The 19,295-nt window shown below is 45.2% G+C and overlaps 1 protein-coding gene across 4 annotated transcripts in view; it reads left to right on the top strand.

Moving 5' to 3' along the window:
• Isha (Insulator su(Hw) mRNA adaptor) overlaps positions 1–19,295 on the top strand; it is a 150,473-nt gene that overhangs the window by 75,669 nt on the left and 55,509 nt on the right. For all 4 annotated transcript variants that reach the window (XM_075697021.1, XM_075697020.1, XM_075697022.1 and 1 more), the window contains 4 exons: positions 988–1,208; positions 13,703–13,803; positions 17,259–17,366; positions 19,040–19,211. In XM_075697021.1, the coding sequence (XP_075553136.1) occupies positions 988–1,208; positions 13,703–13,803; positions 17,259–17,366; positions 19,040–19,211 (602 nt within the window). The remainder of the gene's footprint in view (positions 1–987; positions 1,209–13,702; positions 13,804–17,258; positions 17,367–19,039; positions 19,212–19,295) is intronic.

Below are 19,295 nucleotides of genomic sequence, written 5' to 3'. Positions count from 1 at the left end.
TACGGCTGAAAATGAGACTGGGGACTTCTGTAAAGGTTGTTCTTGTGCAGATTTCAATTTTGATTTAGTTTTTACAAACTGCGAAAATTTAGAGACAGTTTGCTCTTGTAATTAGGAATGATTGAAGACTGAAGATAGTAGCTTTGCTTCTAAAATGCAAAACTATTTTCATTTCCATATTTACCTGATTAGGTTTTAAGTAACTTACCTGGGGCTTCTATTAAGAAAATCGAAGTGCTTCTGAATGTAATACCAGTGTCGCACTGCTACTTCAACTGGGGTTAAACCTGATCCAGATTGAAATTTGACCGCAACTGGTCCATATCTTGAGTAAAGGAGTCAATCGCGATCAAAAATGCACCGTGCGACTCCCATATAAGATGCTGTAAATCTTAAAAAAAATATATAGCATGCCTCCACTTTAGCAATTAAAAAAATGTGTGACGTAAAGAGTTTACCTTGACAGGTGAGAATATCTTTTATTGAGCATTCATAGTAAAAGCGGCATGTTATCATCACCATTTGTGAGTCATTGTCCTCGTATATCCAGCACACAGACACGGTATTATTGAGCAATCACTTTAGATACTGCTATTACTTTCACAAGACTCGCAATGGACTTCTTGAAGTATGTGGCCAACAACGTTCCTGGCACTGTGCACAGATAGCGAGCTTGGCACAGCCCCAGAAACACTGGTGGCCAATTATGCTGATGCATTCAGTGCTGTGTCGCGCGAAATCTTGTGAAAGCGATAGTACCTCTGAAAGTTATTAGCTGAGAATACTGCTCCAGCTCATAGTAGAGCACAAAATGAACAGCAAGATTAATGAAAAAATTATTTGTCCCCATTTTGTGATGGCTATGATGCTGCATCTGATATCTCTGGTGGTGTGGACCCAACCACGGCATGTATGGCATGTGGCCGGGTCCGTTTACTATGTTGAGAGAAAGTTCTGTGGCTCCTCATCTTGTGCTTGCTACTGCAGGGACAGGCGAAGGCACAGTCGATCACGGTCTCCGAGGCGGCGAGGCCGCTCTCGTTCCCGATCACCATCTCGTGCTTCTGGTAATCGGTATGGCAGCACAACCAAGGGGGATCGTTCGAGGGAGCGCGAGACCAGAGAAAGTGTTCGAGAGAAGGAGCGGGAACGTGAGAGAGAGCGACGTCGGAAAGGCTTCCCACCTGTGAAGAAGAATTGCCTTAGCGGTGAGGGTGTACTGCTTATTGATTTATTTACTTATTTGCAAAACAAACGAGATAGTCAAAGCTACATCCAGTCAAACCCACTTGTAACAATAATGGTTTTAACCTCACAGTTGAAAACACTTACAAAGTTGCTGACTGATATTTCTGACTCTACAGGGACTGCCAAAAAGTCAGAATACTCGGGAGTCTGAAATATGAGATTCATTCCAAAATAAGTGACCTTATTTCTCAAGTTACCAAAGAAGGTGTGCTGTATTCTCGGACTGCCATATTCAGTGATACCATAAAAGGGGGACGTGGCTTTGAAAATCAACTTCCTTATTTCTACATAGATTTTGATGAAAATTGGCACAAATGTTTAGAATGTCTCCCTGCTTCCCTGAAAGTTTCAAAGTGATATCTTGAGAACATTTTATTCAATTTAATGAGCAGGATTTTTCTCCCTCCAACCTTCTGGAGAGCCTGGGGAACTTAAAAGATGTGATAGAAGGCTTGTTAAGTATTGACTGCATAGCTAAATGCGTGCTGAAGGTCGTGACATTCTTGCATTTTTTTTTCTTTTTTTTCGGAACAGAAATGTTTTTGAGTGCCATATCTTATGTTACCTTCGCATCAAGCACACTTTCGGGGTAGACAAATAGCTATATCGTAAACTTACAAAGTGTCAAGAAGGCGAGAATGTTGCAACCTGCATTGTAGCCCAAGGAACGTGGAAAAAAAAAACGGAGTCAAAATATGTTAAACGGTAACAAAGAAAAGTTCCAGAAACTGAGAAGAAAGGCAGAAAAACAGTTTTGAAAAATGGCAGTTTCACCTTCTCCACACTTCTCTAAAAGGCACCAAATTTGTAGTCTTTGGGGTGTTTTGTGATGTGGGGGGGGGGGCTTCTTGTACGTGTGGCCTCTGGTCTGGTGTGCTACCCCCCCCCCCCCCATTTTCTTTCTATAGGGAATTCTTTGCTGCTGCTCTACAAAGAGCATGGTGCCTGGGTTTCAAACCAACTGACGTGCAGAACTCTGTGTGGGCATGAATATAGTTCCAGTGTACATTCAGGCAGCCTGTACCCGCAGGCTGCCCGATTGATAGCAAGCTCTAGTACAATCAGTGAGGCTTTTTTTTTTTTTTGTAGAATTGACCATGTTAGTGAATGAAGGCTCTGAGTGTCAGCAGCCTCCCAAGTCATTTTCACCTGACAATGGCTATGGAACTTAGAATCGGAGAGCCAGTGTTAGATATGCAGCTGCTAGGTACTTTCCAGAATTGTACTTTTGTATGATGCCTCGATCACTTCTGCAGCCAGGTGCTTGTGCCAGCCCAAGGGGCTTAGTGAACAGAACTCATGATGAGGTCCTCTTTATGGAGTGGTATGATAGATATTGTTAGGAGCTATCGTGACAATATGATAATAGAGTGAACGCGCACTATGCTTAGTTGCGGGTTCGAAGTGCCGATATGCGAAATGCCTAGTCGCAGATACAAGGAGCCGATGCGCAATGTGCTTAGTCGCGCACTTCGAGGTGCCGACACGCAAAGTACCTAGCCGCGCAGTCCGAGGTGCCGATGCGCGAAATACTTAGTCGTGGGCTCGGGAAGTCGACACTCAATGTGTTTATTTGCACAGTGTCGGGTGCTGATGCACAAAATGCTTAGGCGAGGGTTCGAGAAGTCCGCGCATGATGTGCTTTATCACTGAGTCGGAGACTTCCTAGGCGCGAAATGCTTAGCCATGTGTCCGAGGATTGCGTGCGCGATGTGCTTCATCACGAATTCTGAAACACCGAGTGCCGAAAGGCTTAGCCACATGTCCGAGGATTCCACGCGTGGATCTTGGTCACGAAATCCGCGTCGCCGATGTTCGGAATGCTTAACCGCGAATCTGAAATGTCCACAAGCATAGGGATGGGCCATGCTAATGCGATGTCCGCATGGCGCCCGTTTTGACACGTTGAAATTATAGCGAGTGGAGACTGGAGACGTCCAGACTCGCGAGGCGCAAAGAGCCGAACAGACGACGCGAGCGCCGGACCAATGGCAAACTGCACTAGAGTCACGTGGCAGGCGCAGCCAATCTCAGACTCCGGCACAACCTTCAATCATTTACTTTTTGTGCGCTTGTTTCTGTATGGAGAAGATAGCTGAAGCAGCAAATTTGAAGACGGAGAAATGCGCTTTCCAACGAGACCAAGATGGCGGCGCTCGCTCGTGCCGTTCCGGAGATATTGTGTCTTGAAAAACTCTGTTCTTTTTGATTTCCGCGAGATTTTTCGCCACCTTGCCTAATAAAACAAATTTTAGAGTGCTTCTAAGTGGTTTAAAGTGATGATATTTGGGTATCAAATAGAAAAAGGGTTATAGAAACTGAAAATGTGATTTTCAAAAAAATCGATGTTTTGGCAATTTTTCGCGATGTGAAAGCCGCGTCCCCCCTTAATTCCCATGTGGCCAGTGCAAGACACATCGGCGTCTAGGAGCGACAGCATTTCTGGCTCGGTGCCAAGTATGCTATGTTATCATAGTGCAAAAATGCTGCTGCTAGTCGACGTGCTCAGTGCTGGTCAGGCATCACGAAAATATAAATACAGTGAAACTGAGATATATCGAACACGGATATATAGAATTATTGCGTATATTGAACACTTTCTATATCACCTGGAAAATCGCATGCAGTATTAGTTTTTTATATCGAGCGGGGTCGGATGTATAATGGATATATCGAACTCCGCCACCCCAGACCACGTGCGCTCTGTTGACAGGCGGTGAGCTTTCCCATCACACCCTCAAAAGTAGCGGTGGCGCGATGGGCGTTCCTGACTACTGCGCACTATAGCTGCACACATCGATTGCACCCAGGGAGCCATTTGAACGTAGTGGCTTATGGGTGCAGCGGCTTGGCTAGTTCGACAACGTCAATGACGCATTGCATTCGCCGCACTGACTCCTCGTCGGTGCCACGCTCTGCGTCCGCCGCGCCTCGCGAGGACTGGTGGTTTACATCCGCAGAGACGCACGACAGCGCACGCTCACTGGGCTCACTCATAGATGCCTTGGCAGACACCACCTAATACTTTGTTATTGACAGTGTTTCAAATTGCTTTGATTGACGGACGTGGAGATCGCAGCAGGAGTAACGTCCAAACGTAGACGCTCTTGAGGTTAATCTCACAAGTGCTGATGTTTCCCCGGTCCCGATTTCAACTGGGGCTGTTGCTACTTTGGCCCTTCTTCACCGCTACTGTGGTGCAATAAAGGGCACTGGCCTATCGCTTCTGGATTATTTAGACAATGTTGAGGACTCTTATGTTTAAGCACGCGGCTGCCAATAAGAAGCAGGCTACACTGCTGCAGTACTTTCAGCCAAATAAATAAATACTTCCACGCTTGGGGCACGATCAGCGATCGTTGTTAGGAGTGCGCATTCAGTTGTGCCGCACACGATTGGCCTAGGCGCGCCGACTTCACGCAGCCGATGAAGTCAGTGCTGCGTAGGCTAATTGCGTGCGGCGCAATCGACCGCGCGCTCATGGCTGACTAAGTCGGCACAGCCTAGACCAATTGTGCGTGGTGCTAATGAAGCGCGCTCTGAACAATGATCCCCGATCGCACTCTTGGTTCATTGATTGATTTGCAGAAGTTCTCAATGCGTTTCTTACATGATTTTATATATCGAATTCTGGCTATATCGAACTATTTCGCGATCACCGTGCTGTTCGATATACAGAGGTTAGATTGTGCAATAATACCACGTTAACTCGAACTCGCATATCTCGAAAAATTGGCTAAGTCGAAATTTTTCGTGGCACCGAACCATTTCCTATATGTCCCGTGTATTTGTTGCCCTTTATCTCGAATTCCGTCGCCAGACCGTTTCACAAGATTCGGGCGATGCCGCCGCACCTAAAGTACCTCAATTTTATTTTACTCCTTTAACCGCGCCTACAGCAAAACAGATGCTTTCCCCAAACGTGAAGTCAGAGCATAGCTGCATATCATCTTTGTCAAGCAACCCTGTGGCATGTCATGTGACGGTAGAGACGTGCAGAGGCAGCCCCTGCAATAGCGCACTTGGTGCAGTTTGTCTTGTTCGCTTTGTGCAGCGCGTGTGATTTTCTCTCAGAAGTATGATTTCCGTGTAATGTATGCAACACATGCGGCACAGATTTTTCGTTGGCTGTGAGGAGCAGCAACTTAGCTTGAGTGCGGCGAGCATGGTGCCACTAAAGCAGTGCAAATTGCTAACGCTAGAAAGGAAGGTAGCCCTAAATAAGTGGAGAAAGGAGGCTGAACAAAATTGAGCACCGCTCAGGAATTCGGCATCCCTTTGTCTACACTTTTGACGGTGCTCAAAAATAAGCAGAAGGTGCTCTATGGATACCAACAGAGCTCCTCTAGCCAGCGGAAGCAGGTTCGGTTCTCGGAAGTTTCTGGACGTTGAAGTGGCGTTGATGGTGCGGCTGCGAAGTGAAAGAACGGCCAACCTCCCCTTCACCACAGCATTAATGATGGGGAAGGCAGCCACTCTGGCCTTGCAAATGGGCTGCACAGACTTGAGCTGCAGCAGCAGCTGGTTTGACCACTTCAAAAAAAAAGGGAACGGTGTGTTGTCTAAGTCCATGCACAGCGAGAGCGGCGCTGTCAACGCAGCGACTGCGAACAATTCGTGCAGCAGCCAGCTCGCCGAGTTGCAAAAGAGTCGCACCAACAGAGACATCTTTAACCTTGACGAGGCAGCGCTCTTTTATGAGATGTTGCCGAGCCACACACTAACACCGAAGGGTGTAGCGTGCTCAGGAGGAAAGCAGCAGAAGGACAAAGTAATGGTCCTTTTCAGAGCCAATGCAACCAGTGACGAAAAGCTGCCTTTACTGATAATTGGCAAAGCACTTAAGCCTTGGGGCTCTCGAAATGCACAACTGCTTAATGGCGTGATCTATCGCGCCAATAAAGCAGCGTGGGTGACAGTAACTCTTTTTGAAGAGTATGTTCGCACCATCGATAGCAAGATGGCTAAGAACAACATGAAAGTTCTGTTCATTGTGGACAATTGCCCAGGCCATAGCGAAATAGGTAACTTGGATGCAGTCACAGTAGAGTTTATGCTGTCAAACATGAATTCTGTGCTGTAGCCGATGGATCAAGGTGTGAATGAAGTTGCCCGCAAGATCTACAGAAAGAACCTGCTTCATAGGATTTTATTATCATATGAAAGCGGTAAAGGGTACGAAGTTGACTAGCTGGGAGCAATACATCTCTTCTGCAGCGCTTGGCAGCAAGTACATGCAGCTGCTAGCGCCAACTGCTTTGCACATATGGGATTTTCACTTGCTACCAATTTGCCAGAAGCAGAGACAGATGAATTCACAGATTGTGAGGAATCTGCAAAGACGTGATAAAGCTTGCCGATAATGGTGCCACTGAAAGCGACGAGACCTTTCACAAGTAAATAGGATATGCTGGTGACAGAAGAACTTACGGACGCCGAAACCGTTGAAACGGTCACAAATGGAGGAGACGGCAAAGACGATGGAAACGACGAACCACCTCGAGAGGTGCCGACACGTGCTAAAACGAGGAATTTGCTGCGCTTGGCCGTGAAATAAGGTTGAGTGCAGCAGCGGGGAAAATCATCTCATGCCATGCGTCAAGCAGCTAGAGGACGCCTTCCTAGAACTGAATGTGACTGCAATGCAGACCAGCATTTCGCAGTTCTTTTCTGCTCAATAAAATGGCAGTGCCGCAAAACCTTTGAAACCTTTATGGAAAGCAATTAGAAGCTGCTGTTGAACAGCTGGTAAGTAGTGATCTTTTTGGAAGGTACTCAATTTTTCTCGGCAATTTGCGCAGCTTTGCTTATCTCAAAAATCTGCTTATCTCGACATTTTTCACGGTTTTTACTACTTCGAGTTAACGAGATATTACTTTAAAACTGATGGTAGCGCTAAAAGGAACGAACACACGGTGAAAAGACGACACAGCGCCGAGGGAACGGGACGACGAGCGTTCCCTTGTCGTCGTGTCGTCTTTTCTCCGTGTGTTCATCCCTTTTAGCGCTCCCATCAGTTTTCAAGAATGCATCACCAGCTAGCCCAGCACCAAGTATTATTGAGGCATTACTGCACAGTAGACTCCCTGCTTATGGGGACGTGGCCTTTGCATCGTGAAAAATAGCCAAAAAATAATTTTTTTAGTGACATTTCCAGTTACTAGAGTTGACTCTCGTTACAATGGACCCTGATAATCCGTCAAAAAACGTCCATTTTATCCGAAGTCTAATATCTGAAATGCCTCACTTCGAAACTTTCGTCGCGATGTCCAACTACTTTATTGCAAAGAGTGAGTGACGAACATCCAAAGTAAAAACCAAAGAAACGTCGCAGTTTCGCCCAAAGGGCGAAATTGGCACAAATGGTTAGAATGTGCCTCCCTGATGCTTTCATAAAAGTTTCGAAGTGATACCTCAAGGACATTTTATTGAGCAGAACTTTTCTTTCTTGAATAATGTGGAGGGCTTGGGGAACTTAAAGAACGCAATGGAAGGCTCGTTGAGTATTGACTGCTTAGCTAAATGTGTGCTGAAGGTCGTGACAGTCTCGCGTTTTTTTCTTCTCGCGGCACAATTTTTTAAAATAATTTTTTATGTTAACTTTGCATAAAGCACACTTTTGGGGTGAACAAATAGCCACATCATAAATTTATAAAAAGTAAAGATAAAGCCAAACTGTCCTAACCTGCACTGTAGTCTAAACTGGTTCCACAAACTGAGCAGAAAGGGAAAAAAAAAAGACTGTTTTCAGAAAACTGCTCTTAAATTTTCACGTTCTTTTCAGTTCTCTAAAAACAACCAAATTTGTAGTCTTTGGTATGTTTTGTGACGTGGGCTTCCTGCACATGTGGCCTCTGGTCTGGTGTGCCTTCGTTGCCTTCCCCCCCCCCCCCCTTTTTTTATGGCATTCTCTGCTGCTTAGAAAGAGCATGGTAGCCGGTTTTCAAACCAAGTGTAGTACAGAACTCTGGGAATGAATACAGTTCCAGTGTTGTACCTGCAGAGTGCCTCATTGACAGCAGTCTAGTGCAATCAGTGAGGAATTTTTTTTTTCTTTTGGTAGAACCAGCCAACTGAATAAAAGCACTCAGCAGCCTCCCAAGTCGTCTTCCCTTGACATTGCGTATAGAACTTACGATCGGAGGATATATCGAACACGGATATATTGAATTATTGCATATATCGAACACTTTCTATATCACCTGGAAAATTGCATGCATCTTTTTTTTTTTTTTTTTTCGAATGGGTTGGGACGTTAAATGGATATGTCGAACTCCATCACCCCAGACGACGTGCTCTCTATTGACAGATGGCGAGCTTTCCCGCAACACACTTGAAGATAGCGGTGGTGTGATGGGTGTTGCCCCCGACTGCTGCGCACTACAGCTGCACACATCGATTGGGCCGAGGGCGCTATTTGAATGTAGTGGTGTTCGCGCACCGCGGCTTGGCTTGTTCGACGTCAACGACGCACTGCATTTGCCACACCGACTCCTCCTCAGTGCCGCACTCTGCGCTTGCCGTACCTCGAGAGGAATCGCGGTTTGCTCCCAGAAAGATGCGTAACAGCGCATGTTCGCTAGGCTCCCTTATAGACACCTTGGCAGACGTCACTGCATACTTTGTTACTAACAGTGTTTCAAAATACTTCGATTGATGGACGTGGAGATCACAGCGGAAGTAGCAGCCGAACGAAGATGCTGCTGAGGTTGATCTTGCCAGCACCGATGTTGCCAAGCTCCCGAATTCAACTGAGGCTGTAGCTGTTTTGGCCCTTCTATGCCGCTACTGCGGGGCAATAGAAGGAACTGGCCCATCGCTTGTGGATTGTTTAGACTGCGTTCTGGATGCCATGGTTAAGCATACGGCAGCCAATAAGAAGGAGGCTACACTGCTGCAAGCACTTTCAGCCAAGGAAATAAATACTTTGTGTGAAGCTTCAAGCAAGTATTGACTGCACCACGGTTGGTTCATCGATTGATTAGTAGAAGCTTTTAAGCGTCTTTCATGTGATATCATATATCAAATTCTGGCTATATCGAACTAATACATGATTACCGCACTGTTCAATATATCGAGGTTCGACTGTAGATATGCAGCTGCTAGGTGCTTTCGGGCTTGTACTTTTGTATGATGCCTCACTTGTGCAGCCCCGAGGGGCCTATAGTGAACAGAGATCATGATGAGGTTTTCTTTATCAAGGGGTGGTATGATAGATACTGCTATGAGAAATCGGGGCAATACGATAATAGAGTCTGCACGCATTGTGCTTGGTCACGGGTCCGAGGTGCCGATGAGCGAAATGCCTAGCCGGGGGCCCGAGGAGTCGTGCTCAATGTGCTTAGTTGCGCAGTTCGAGGAGCCGACACATGAAATGCCTAGCCGCATGCTTAAGGAGTCGACGTTCAATGTGCTTAGTTGCACAGTAGGAGGTGCTGATGCACAAAGGCTTAGGCGAGGGTCCGAGAAGCCCACACGCGATGTGCTTCATCGCCGAGTCGGAGATGCCTATGTGCGAAATGCCTAGCCATGGGTCCGAGGATCGCATGTGCAATGTGCTCGACACATTGCACATGCAATGTGTCTAATCTTAGCCTACAGCTCTGGAAAGCATCCAGACTTCGGCGCATGGGAAATTCCGCACTTGCCGTCACAGTTGAAAATTTTGCTTCGCTGCAGTCGCCACTCTCGCACCACCCATTCAGAAACATCGAACTTGCGGCTCGCTGCGCAGCGATTTGTTTCTTCGACGTAAAGGATGGCAGCCCTCTTGAACGCTGCCGTGAACGAGTGCCGAAGCTTGTTCGCGAAGTCCGCATCACCAATGCTTGGAATGCTTAGCCATCGGTCTGAGACGTTCGCAAACAGAGGGATCAGCTATGCTACTGCGATGCTTAGCGCCCTTTTAGACACTCGTAGAGATTACTGAGTAGACTGTTCAGAGCTCGCGAGGTGCAAAGAGCCAAGGAGACGACAGAAGTGCCGGACTAATGGCAAACCGCAGACTCCGGCACAACCTTCAAGCCTTTGCTTTCTGTGGGCCTGTTTCTGTATGAAGGAGATAGCTGAAGTGGCAATATTGAAGACGGAGAAATGCACTTTCCAATGAGACCAAGATTGGCAGCACTCAATTGTACTGTTCTGGAGAGATTGTGGCTTGAAAAACGCTGTTGTTTCGCGATTTCTACAAGAATTTTTTGCCACCTTGTCTGATACAACAGATTTTTTCAGAGCACTTCTACGTGGTTTTCAGTGATATTTCAAAATTAGCTGGAAATGTTATACAGTGTACGCTCGTTACATACGGACCCTTGTACAACAGACTTTCGGATTTAACGGACCATATTTCAGCCTTAGTTTGTTCTACCTATTTTATTAATGCAACAAAGTTCGCTTTTAACGGACCATGCTACAATAGACTATTGGCTACAGTGGATAAAATTAGAGGGAATTTTTGCCAAAATTGGGCGTATACAGTTGAACGCACTTATAACAATATTCAGGTGCCACAAAAATTCCATTGTTATAACCGGGTGGCATGAGAAAAATTAAAATTAGGGGATGGCATAGCTATTGTGAGAAAACTATAGTGGTGGGGAAACCAGTGCCCGTTCCCACCACCTTCCTCTATCTGGCTGGTGATTGTGTTCACTCATTTTACTGCTTCCTGGGCGCTCCGATTGTGTTCAACAAGCCGCGGCTGTTGGCATTAAAGAACGGCACTTCTGTAACAACTGCAAAGAGGGGTCACGAGTGGCAAGTGATATGCAAGCACTGCTGAGGCATCGCTTTGGTGAAAAATTGCGACAAGGCTGTTGCAGCAGCCTATCAGCTTGAGAAATTTAGAAGACTAAACGCTGAGACGATATCACCACAAGTATCTCGCCACGTACTTCTCACTGGCCTGCACGAGAAAACCCTATGTCTGTCAGCCTTGCCGCTTTGTGCAAAGCTTGCCGACATCCTTCTCCAGGTGCTCCACCTAGTGCAGCGGAAGGCTCCTCGCGAAAACAAAGCCCCGGAGGGGCAGAATCATCTCCTGGGCCTCCTGTGAAAACGCCGTTGAGGCAGTCTGCCCTACCGTGTCATCACTGCCATCGCTGATTCAAGCACGGTCGCAACAATCACGTCATCGGTTAGAAGCACTTACCGTATTTACACGATTGTAAGTCGACCTCCATATTGCGTGACAGGAAAAAAAGGAAAAGGAGAGCATACCCGAGAGCGCATTTGATAACGAAAATTTTTTAGTAGCTGACATGGTCACTGGACTACTCATCTTAACTAGTGCTGCCTTCGTCAGCACTGCTACGATCCCACAGCGCGTCGTCGTCAAGCGAAATTTCACATTTGGCAAACGACCGCACCAGGACATCTTGCAGAACAGCAGCCCACGCCAAATGCACCCAACCACACGCAGCCATTAGGGAGGCTCTTTTGACAGGTCCGGTTGGCGTAATTTCGCAGTCTTCTGCTGCCAGCCACTCGTTGTACTCACGGCGGAACAGAACCTTAAAATTAAGGCGAAGGTCCGGGCTTGTTTCGTGACCACGTCGCTCTTCAATGGCAGGGACCGATCACGCATTTCAGCGACGTACGCTGCAAGCTTAGCCTACAGCTCCGGAAAGCGTCCAGACTTCGGCACGTGGGAAATTTCTCACTTGCCGTCACAGGTGAAATTTTCGCTTCGCTGCAGTTGCCACTCTCGCACCACCTGTTTAGAAGTATCGAACTTCTGGCCCGCTGTGCAGTGATTTGTTTCTTCGGCGTAAAGGATGGCAGCCCTCTTGAATGCTGCTGTGAACGAGTGCCAAATGATTAGTGGGCCTGGAGCACTCATGACAACTGAGGAAGCATAGAAGTAGCACATAGCCGGTAGTCAAGTGGAACGCGTCAAACCAATGCCTTTCGTAAAACTATAGAGAAAGCTAAGCGCAACAGGCAAAGAGAAACCCCGTGAGTGGTGTCTGCTCTTCCATGAACTACCGATACTCGCCGCAAGTGCCGCCATTCTGAGGGTGCCGCTGCAAATGGAACACCGGCACTTCATCAACTATCCACACCCCCTCATGAGTGTTGTGTGCACTGCAAAACTCTCAAAAATGTAGAAAAACACTTCAGAAAAGCGAACAAACGCAGGGGATAGTGGAAAGCTATGGGTAGGGGCGTAGAGCAAACATAAAGTTGTAACTACATCGTAGCTGCCTTCATATCTCGTTTGTCTCGCTTTTTTGGCGTTGCCATGTTTAGGTTTCGATTGTAACTTGATCCCCTAACTTCAGTTTTTCAAGTTTTAAAAAATATGTCGACTTACAATCATGTAAATATGGTATTTCGAAATCTGGGGATTCTTAGATTTCCTGTATCCTTTACAGCATCTGAACAGTGGGCTAGCAGATGACAAAGTGCAGAAAGTGGATGCCTGGCTCCATGCGTTTGGCAAACCCGAGACGGTGCCGAGGGAAAAAATATTCCAGAAGGGGATTTTTCTTTTTTTTTTTTTCCCCCTTCCTATTGAACCGACGACGCATCAGGTTTTGGGAGTGCTTGCTCCGCCTGAACAAGTGTCACCTAGCAACGGAGGCGTGTCTCTTCCTTCTTTTGCGCTTCTTTCTGCAGCCGTACAAACTACAAGTGCGGAGAAATGTACCTCTGTTCTAACGGCGATGCCACACGGTAATACTTCCTGGACGGTGTCGTTCACAGGTGCTTGCATTTTGGAATAGTTCAGGTGTCTGCCTAGAGCGAGATAGTTGCAGTGTCCATGGCAAGAAATGTGAAAAATAAAAAAAAAACGAAGCATTACACTTTATAGGCAACATGGAGCTTCTTTTTTGTTGGGTATTTTCACAGCGTCAACATCTCTTTTGCGTGTGCCACCCTATATGCAGTGCTGCAGTGGTGCGTTGTAGCGGAATCTATGGGAAATAGCAATAGCATGGGCCCAGAGCCAAGAGCGGTGTTTTTGTGGATTGCTTATATGGTGACAATTAAATGATGGGCTGATGGGCGCAATGTTAAATTTTGGGGCTTTGACTATAATGACCATTCAGAGCAACAAACAATTTGGCACAGTCCCCAAAAGTTCGTTATATCGAGATTTCACTGTATAAGTGGGTTCGACTGTATCTCACTCATACACTGGCGAATCCAGGGGAGGTGTTCTGTAGGAGTCCACCTACTGGGCTGTCCACTTCGGCTGCTGTTGATTGGGTGGGGCTGCTCATCTCCGCCTCGCTCACACAGCTGCAACCAATCAGCAGCTGCCGAAATGGGCAGTCCACTTGGTGGGGTATTCTTGCAGAATATCACCCCCCCCCCCCCCCCCCCTTGAAGGTCCCCCACTGGGGACCTCCCCCCTTCCTTCCTGGACAGTACCCTGGATCCGCCCGCATGCACACCTGACTACTATTTGCCTTGCATGCTAAATGTTGTTTTGCTTGTTTTTGTACAGTTTGCAGTGCTACGCTATGGCTTGGACATGTTCCGAAATCAGTATCGGAAATGGACTTACACGACACCTTTGGTGAATTTGGCGCCATAGTCAGGATTGATGTGAGTATCAAGTTAGTGCCTTGCTTACTTCTCATTATGACTTTTGGAAAGAAGGGTGTTCTGAAAATGTCTTTTAAAGAGAGTATATTGCTACCTGCATCATGTGACCCTTGCCATACCTCTTAAGTGAGAGTTTGGCAGGATTCTACTAACCTTATCGAGAACTTCCAAGAAATATATGGAGAAATCTAGCGAGATAGACAAATTTTCACTATGGTTTGTTTGTGTCTGGTAACACTTCAGCTGCTTTCTTCAAAGACAGGAATTGATTTTTCTGTAACTGCTAACTAGATGACGGCGCTACAAAAAACTTTTATTTAGTTTAACAGAGAAGTGCCATCTGTCACCGCTATGGTGGAATGGGCGTTGTACCGTAGTGGTGACAAATGGTGCCACCAGAATCGCCATTCATTTAATGCCATTTCTGCAAAAAATGGTCTCTAGTCCACGCTGTGAAAGTGGTTGGACAGAGACGTAAATGACAACTAGAACGATTACCCATTGTGATGTAGATTGAAATTATTCACCTGGCAACATTCATTTGCACTTTACCTAATTACTGTATTTACTCACATAATGATTGCACTTTTTTGTCAGAAAAATCGACGCAAATTCAGGGGTGCGATAATTATGCGGGTTAAATTTCCCGCGAAAAGAAAAAAAATTTTTGCGTGTCCCGCATTTGCTGCGGGTCCGGGACACCAAAACAAAAATGGCGGCCGGCGGAGCAAGCCGAACGCGATTTTATTTTTCTTCTCGTGAGCACATTACAAGCATTGAAATAGTTTCTTCCGTATCAGTAATGAATAATATCGTTAATGTTTGCAAGTTTGCGGTAATAACGTAGCCATGTCCACTTTAAGGGGACAGAAACAGATGGCCGCGCTTAGCTGCCAGTGACATAAGAACACATGGCCGGCATGCTGCGGAAACTGTGGCATCTGTCTTCACTACTATCCTAATACGGCACATTTCCGCTAAGGGTGGGTGAATATCTTAGCTGTGTTATAAGCGTCGGCGTATGAATAGGGTACACTTTTAACGTATCAGTGTAAATGTGGCTACTATCATTGCCGCTCGCGATTTGTTGCGTGCCCACGAGTGCAGATGAAAAGAAACGAAAGGCGCCTTTTTTGTTTTTGTTGACCACAACCATTATAAAGCCTACCCATAATAAAGGCAAGTTTGGTTGTACCTATTTTTCTCATGGAAGTGTGGAGAGTGATGAAAGTAATGAAATGAGGCATCTACTTAAGAATGTTTGGCGCAAGCAGACCGCTTGTCTTGTCTTGAAGAGTTGTTCGCATAGCATTTGACAGATGGTAAGCGCGATCATTATTAGCTAGACTTGGCACACGACATATCGCTGCGGCAAGTTCGGGGTGCGATCATTACACAAGAAATTAAAAAATATATAATTTTGATGACAAAATTCAGGGGTGTGACTATTATGCGAGTAAATACGGTATTAGCATAAGATTGGGGGGGGGGGGGGTGTTTGACGGCCTGAGGCTTGGCTTGCATACTTCGTGCACCTATGGAGAGTGGGCCAAAGAGAAGTGAAATTCGCCATGCCTCTTGTGCCCATTGCTCTTAAGCAGTCCTCACTATATGTGGCCTTCCCATGGCACTCTCGCAACACAGTTGCTATGCAGGTTCTCTTACATACGAAAGTGTAGTTACATCTCTCCTTGCTTCGTATGCTACAGTCAAGCTGCCATCCCCGCGGCAACTTTCGCAACGGTAATCTTTACTGGGAAACGTATGCAGGGAGAGCTATGTACTTTGCATTGCAGGTAGGCGCAGGAGTGCCTTATCATCATTTGTGGTTCAGATGCTTGTTTTGAGCTTGTTCTTTATTCAAACTTATGCTGTTCTGTATGTTGCATGCATGATTCCAAAGAATGTATGCAGTGTTTACTTCACTTTGGTGAGTGCTTGTAGCCTCTGCCTTACGGGTGTGTGAGCCATAGATGATAGTTTTCTGTTGAAGTTACACCATGAAGAAATTCTGGGATCCTAGCCATGGACAGCTTCACTGTAAAAATGCGCACATAGACTTCATTGGGTAGAAAACTGGCAAGTTACCTTATTTACTTGATTCTGACGTGGCTTCAATTGTAACACTCACCGTTTTTCCGTGACCAAAAAAAAAAAAAAAAGGAAACTCCCTTTATTGTAATGCGTACCCGTTTGCCGTGACCTAAAAAAGAAAAGTCCTTTACAGTACTACGTACCTCATTCTTTCATATTGAAAAACAACTTTCTCTCATTTAGAAAAACAAAGATTTACTCCCAATATACTAAAGTTGTGATAAATAAAAAAAAAGTTGGTTTCACTCCTAAAGGCGAAGCATCGGTTGCAATAGCAAATTAGTAGACTGCTATATGGAAAGATATGGTAGTAGATTTATCGGCCATATAAACTTTTAAACATTCGCTTACTATAACTAAATTAACAGGCATAGATGGTGTCACGCGCACACAAGCAAACATGAACACATCTCAATAACCCGGGAAACTCTTTTTATCAAAACTCTGGAGTAGAAAATGTGGTAGCAGGAGCGAGCGAATTGACCTTTGTGCGGCCTCTCGCTTCAGCACGAATTCAGCGACGAGAACATAACGTGGTGCACTTAGATGCATAGGGTCCGCACGGCCATGCCGTGCTCTCCTGTTTGCACCAGTACCACACACAAGTTTCGGTAACTCCGAATGCCCGTGATGCTGCCCAATTTCCGTCCATCTCCGCACCAATGACCACTTTCCTTTTAGTTGCAGCATCATGATGAACTCGCCGTGTCTTCGCAGTCGGCACTTTTACGCTGATAGAGCAAACGCAGAGAACAGGAAGACCAGGAAGAGTCCGATGGACTAAAAGCACACCTATTACAGCACATCAAGGAAGCTACAGCTGCTAGGCTCGAAGCGGGTGCGAGAAGGCCATTTTGAAATGCCGATGGCGATGTGGTAATGCAGAATTAGGGACTACTCGATTTAATGTGATCGCAGTTTTTGGACCCGTTTTATCGGGGAAAGAAGTGCACGTTAGATTCAAGTAAGTACGGTATGCTTACAAACATGGTAGTTAACTGAACCCACTGCAAAATTATATGCTTGAGTGAAACTTGAAGAGAATGAGCCAATAGTTTAGCTTGAAGATTCATGTGTACCTGGCACTCCTACTTATGCGACGCACAAAGGTCGAGCTGTGAAAAAAATTAAAGCACTACATGCACCCATACCATCTTTCTTCTCAGGTTTCTTTATTCTCAATGTTCAAGCCCAATAGGTTAGTACTAGTAGAATGCATTGTACAGTGAATTTGTAAACCATAAATAATAAAGCATTTTAACCTAGTATGAAAACACTTGATCTCACCTTGCATCTTGGTGTGAATGAACATTTCTCTCTTTTCTTCTTCTTCTTCTACTTTTTTTTTTTTTTTTTTGCAGATGATTCCTCCTCGTGGCTGTGCCTATGTGTGTATGGACCGCAGGCAAGATGCTTTTCGGGCATTGCAAAAACTAAAGAATCTAAAGTTGCAGGGAAGCCTCATCAAGGTGCGTTTCTCCTTGCTCTTGCGCAAATGTGTATGATACTTATAGTTCAACTTAGAAAAATGGACTCTGAGCATAATTAATTTTTTTTATTAATGAAAGTAAATTCAGTTAGACAGAGGCTGTACAGTCTACTTCTGTTAATGCGACTTTAATAAATTTGATTTTTCAGTTCATTGGATCCATACCAAAGGTCCCTGCCAGTGCCTGTGCATTTCTATGGGCTCAAACTTTTGTTATTTTCTATTCTAAATTGGCCTTGACCAGATAATTCAAAATGAACCAGTCAGCACGCACACGCTTGATCTCTACCGGGACCCTAATATAGCGACCCTTTTAGTGACAGCGCGTGTCTTGGCGGGGCTTAGGGGACGGTTGTCGAGCACATGTCATCTCCCATAGAAAACGTCAATTTTTGGTCAGTTCTTAGAAGATTTTAAAGCAATAACCATAGCTCATGATGTCTCATTATAGTATCTAACACATGCTCACTGAATTTACTCGATTCTAATGCACCCTCAATTGTAACGCGTACCCGTTTGCTGTGACCTAAAGCCTAAAAACAAGTCCTTTACAGTACCGCGCAACTCATTCTTTCATAGAGAAATACAACTTTCTCTTATTTGGAAAAAACAAAAATTTACTCACAACGCACTAAAGTTAAGATAAATAAAAAAATTAGTAGAGAGCTATATGAAAAGTAAAGATAGTATTCTTATCGCCCGTATAAACTTTACCACATTTGCTTACTAACTAAATTAACAAGCATGGTGTCATGCACACAAAAGCATGAACATGTCTAACTCAGTGACCACGGAAACGCTTTTAAGGGGGGAAGGGGTATTCTGACCTTCATTAAGACCCCATTTATCAAATTTAGTGAAACTGCAGTCTTGTTCAGTTTTTATGCTGATTCCAAATATGCCAATTAGTTCTAAAGTTAACTCATATTAATTAGCATTGTTTCTGGGAACAATGGAGCAAGAACTACAGTAAAACCTCGTTAAATCGTACCCACTTAAACAGTAGTTTCATTTTGAAAGTAGTAAAGTCAGATCCCCGACTCAGCGGCCATTGAACATAATGTGTTTTGTATCCGCATAAACCGTACCAGCTTATTGCGTATGCATCGGTTAAAACGTAGTGTTTCCACTTTTCATTGTGCAAACTCAAGAACATGCATTGCCTTTGCCAAAGCAAGTACCAAACACCATTTTTTTACCGTACATTGACCTTCAAGCAGCTGGTCAACAATATTTTTGACCTACTATATCTCGCTCGGTTTTTAGAGAAACTCTTCAAAATTTCAACTGGTGTGTATTTCAGCATTATAAAAAAGAAATGAAGCAGTAAATACTTTCTAGGCCTAGTCTTTCTTGTGAGTTAAAGGGTTAAAAACAGTTTAATGTGCTGCCTAAAACCAAACTTATTCATAGATGAGTCATTCGCTAAAAAGATCCTTGTCAAATTTTGTAGTGCTTGTACCTAGAGGAACAGCTTATTTGAATAGAATCTCAGCTGCTTTCTTGTCAGTGCTGTGGAGAACTAAACATGGTTTTGCAATGCTGAAGTATTCAAATTCTGTAATGTGTCAATGGCCGTCAAACAAGTACTAGTAAATAAGGGATAACTGATATTCAAGGAGAAGTGTCTAAAGCTGGCACTTTTTTGTGCAGATGGCGTGGGCACCAGGCAAAGGTGTGAAGGGCAAAGAACTGAAAGACTTCTGGGAGGTGGACCTGGGTGTGAGCTACATTCCACTCGACAAGCTACCTGCAGATGTGAACTTGCTGGCCTTGGAAGAAGGGGGTGTGATCGACAAGGATTCTCTGTCTGACAACCTAAAAGGTGGTGGTGGCTTCTTCTTTGAATTTTTATTTGCTAGCAGGGCATCATGAAACAGAACAGCACATGTATACCCTTAGTGCAGTA

Source organism: Dermacentor variabilis, chromosome 6, assembly GCF_050947875.1.
Source record: "Dermacentor variabilis isolate Ectoservices chromosome 6, ASM5094787v1, whole genome shotgun sequence".
In the NCBI taxonomy this organism is placed as follows: Eukaryota; Metazoa; Arthropoda; class Arachnida; order Ixodida; family Ixodidae; genus Dermacentor; species Dermacentor variabilis.
The sequence above is the reverse complement of the archived record's forward strand: the minus strand, read 5'-3'. Positions and strand labels throughout refer to the sequence as shown.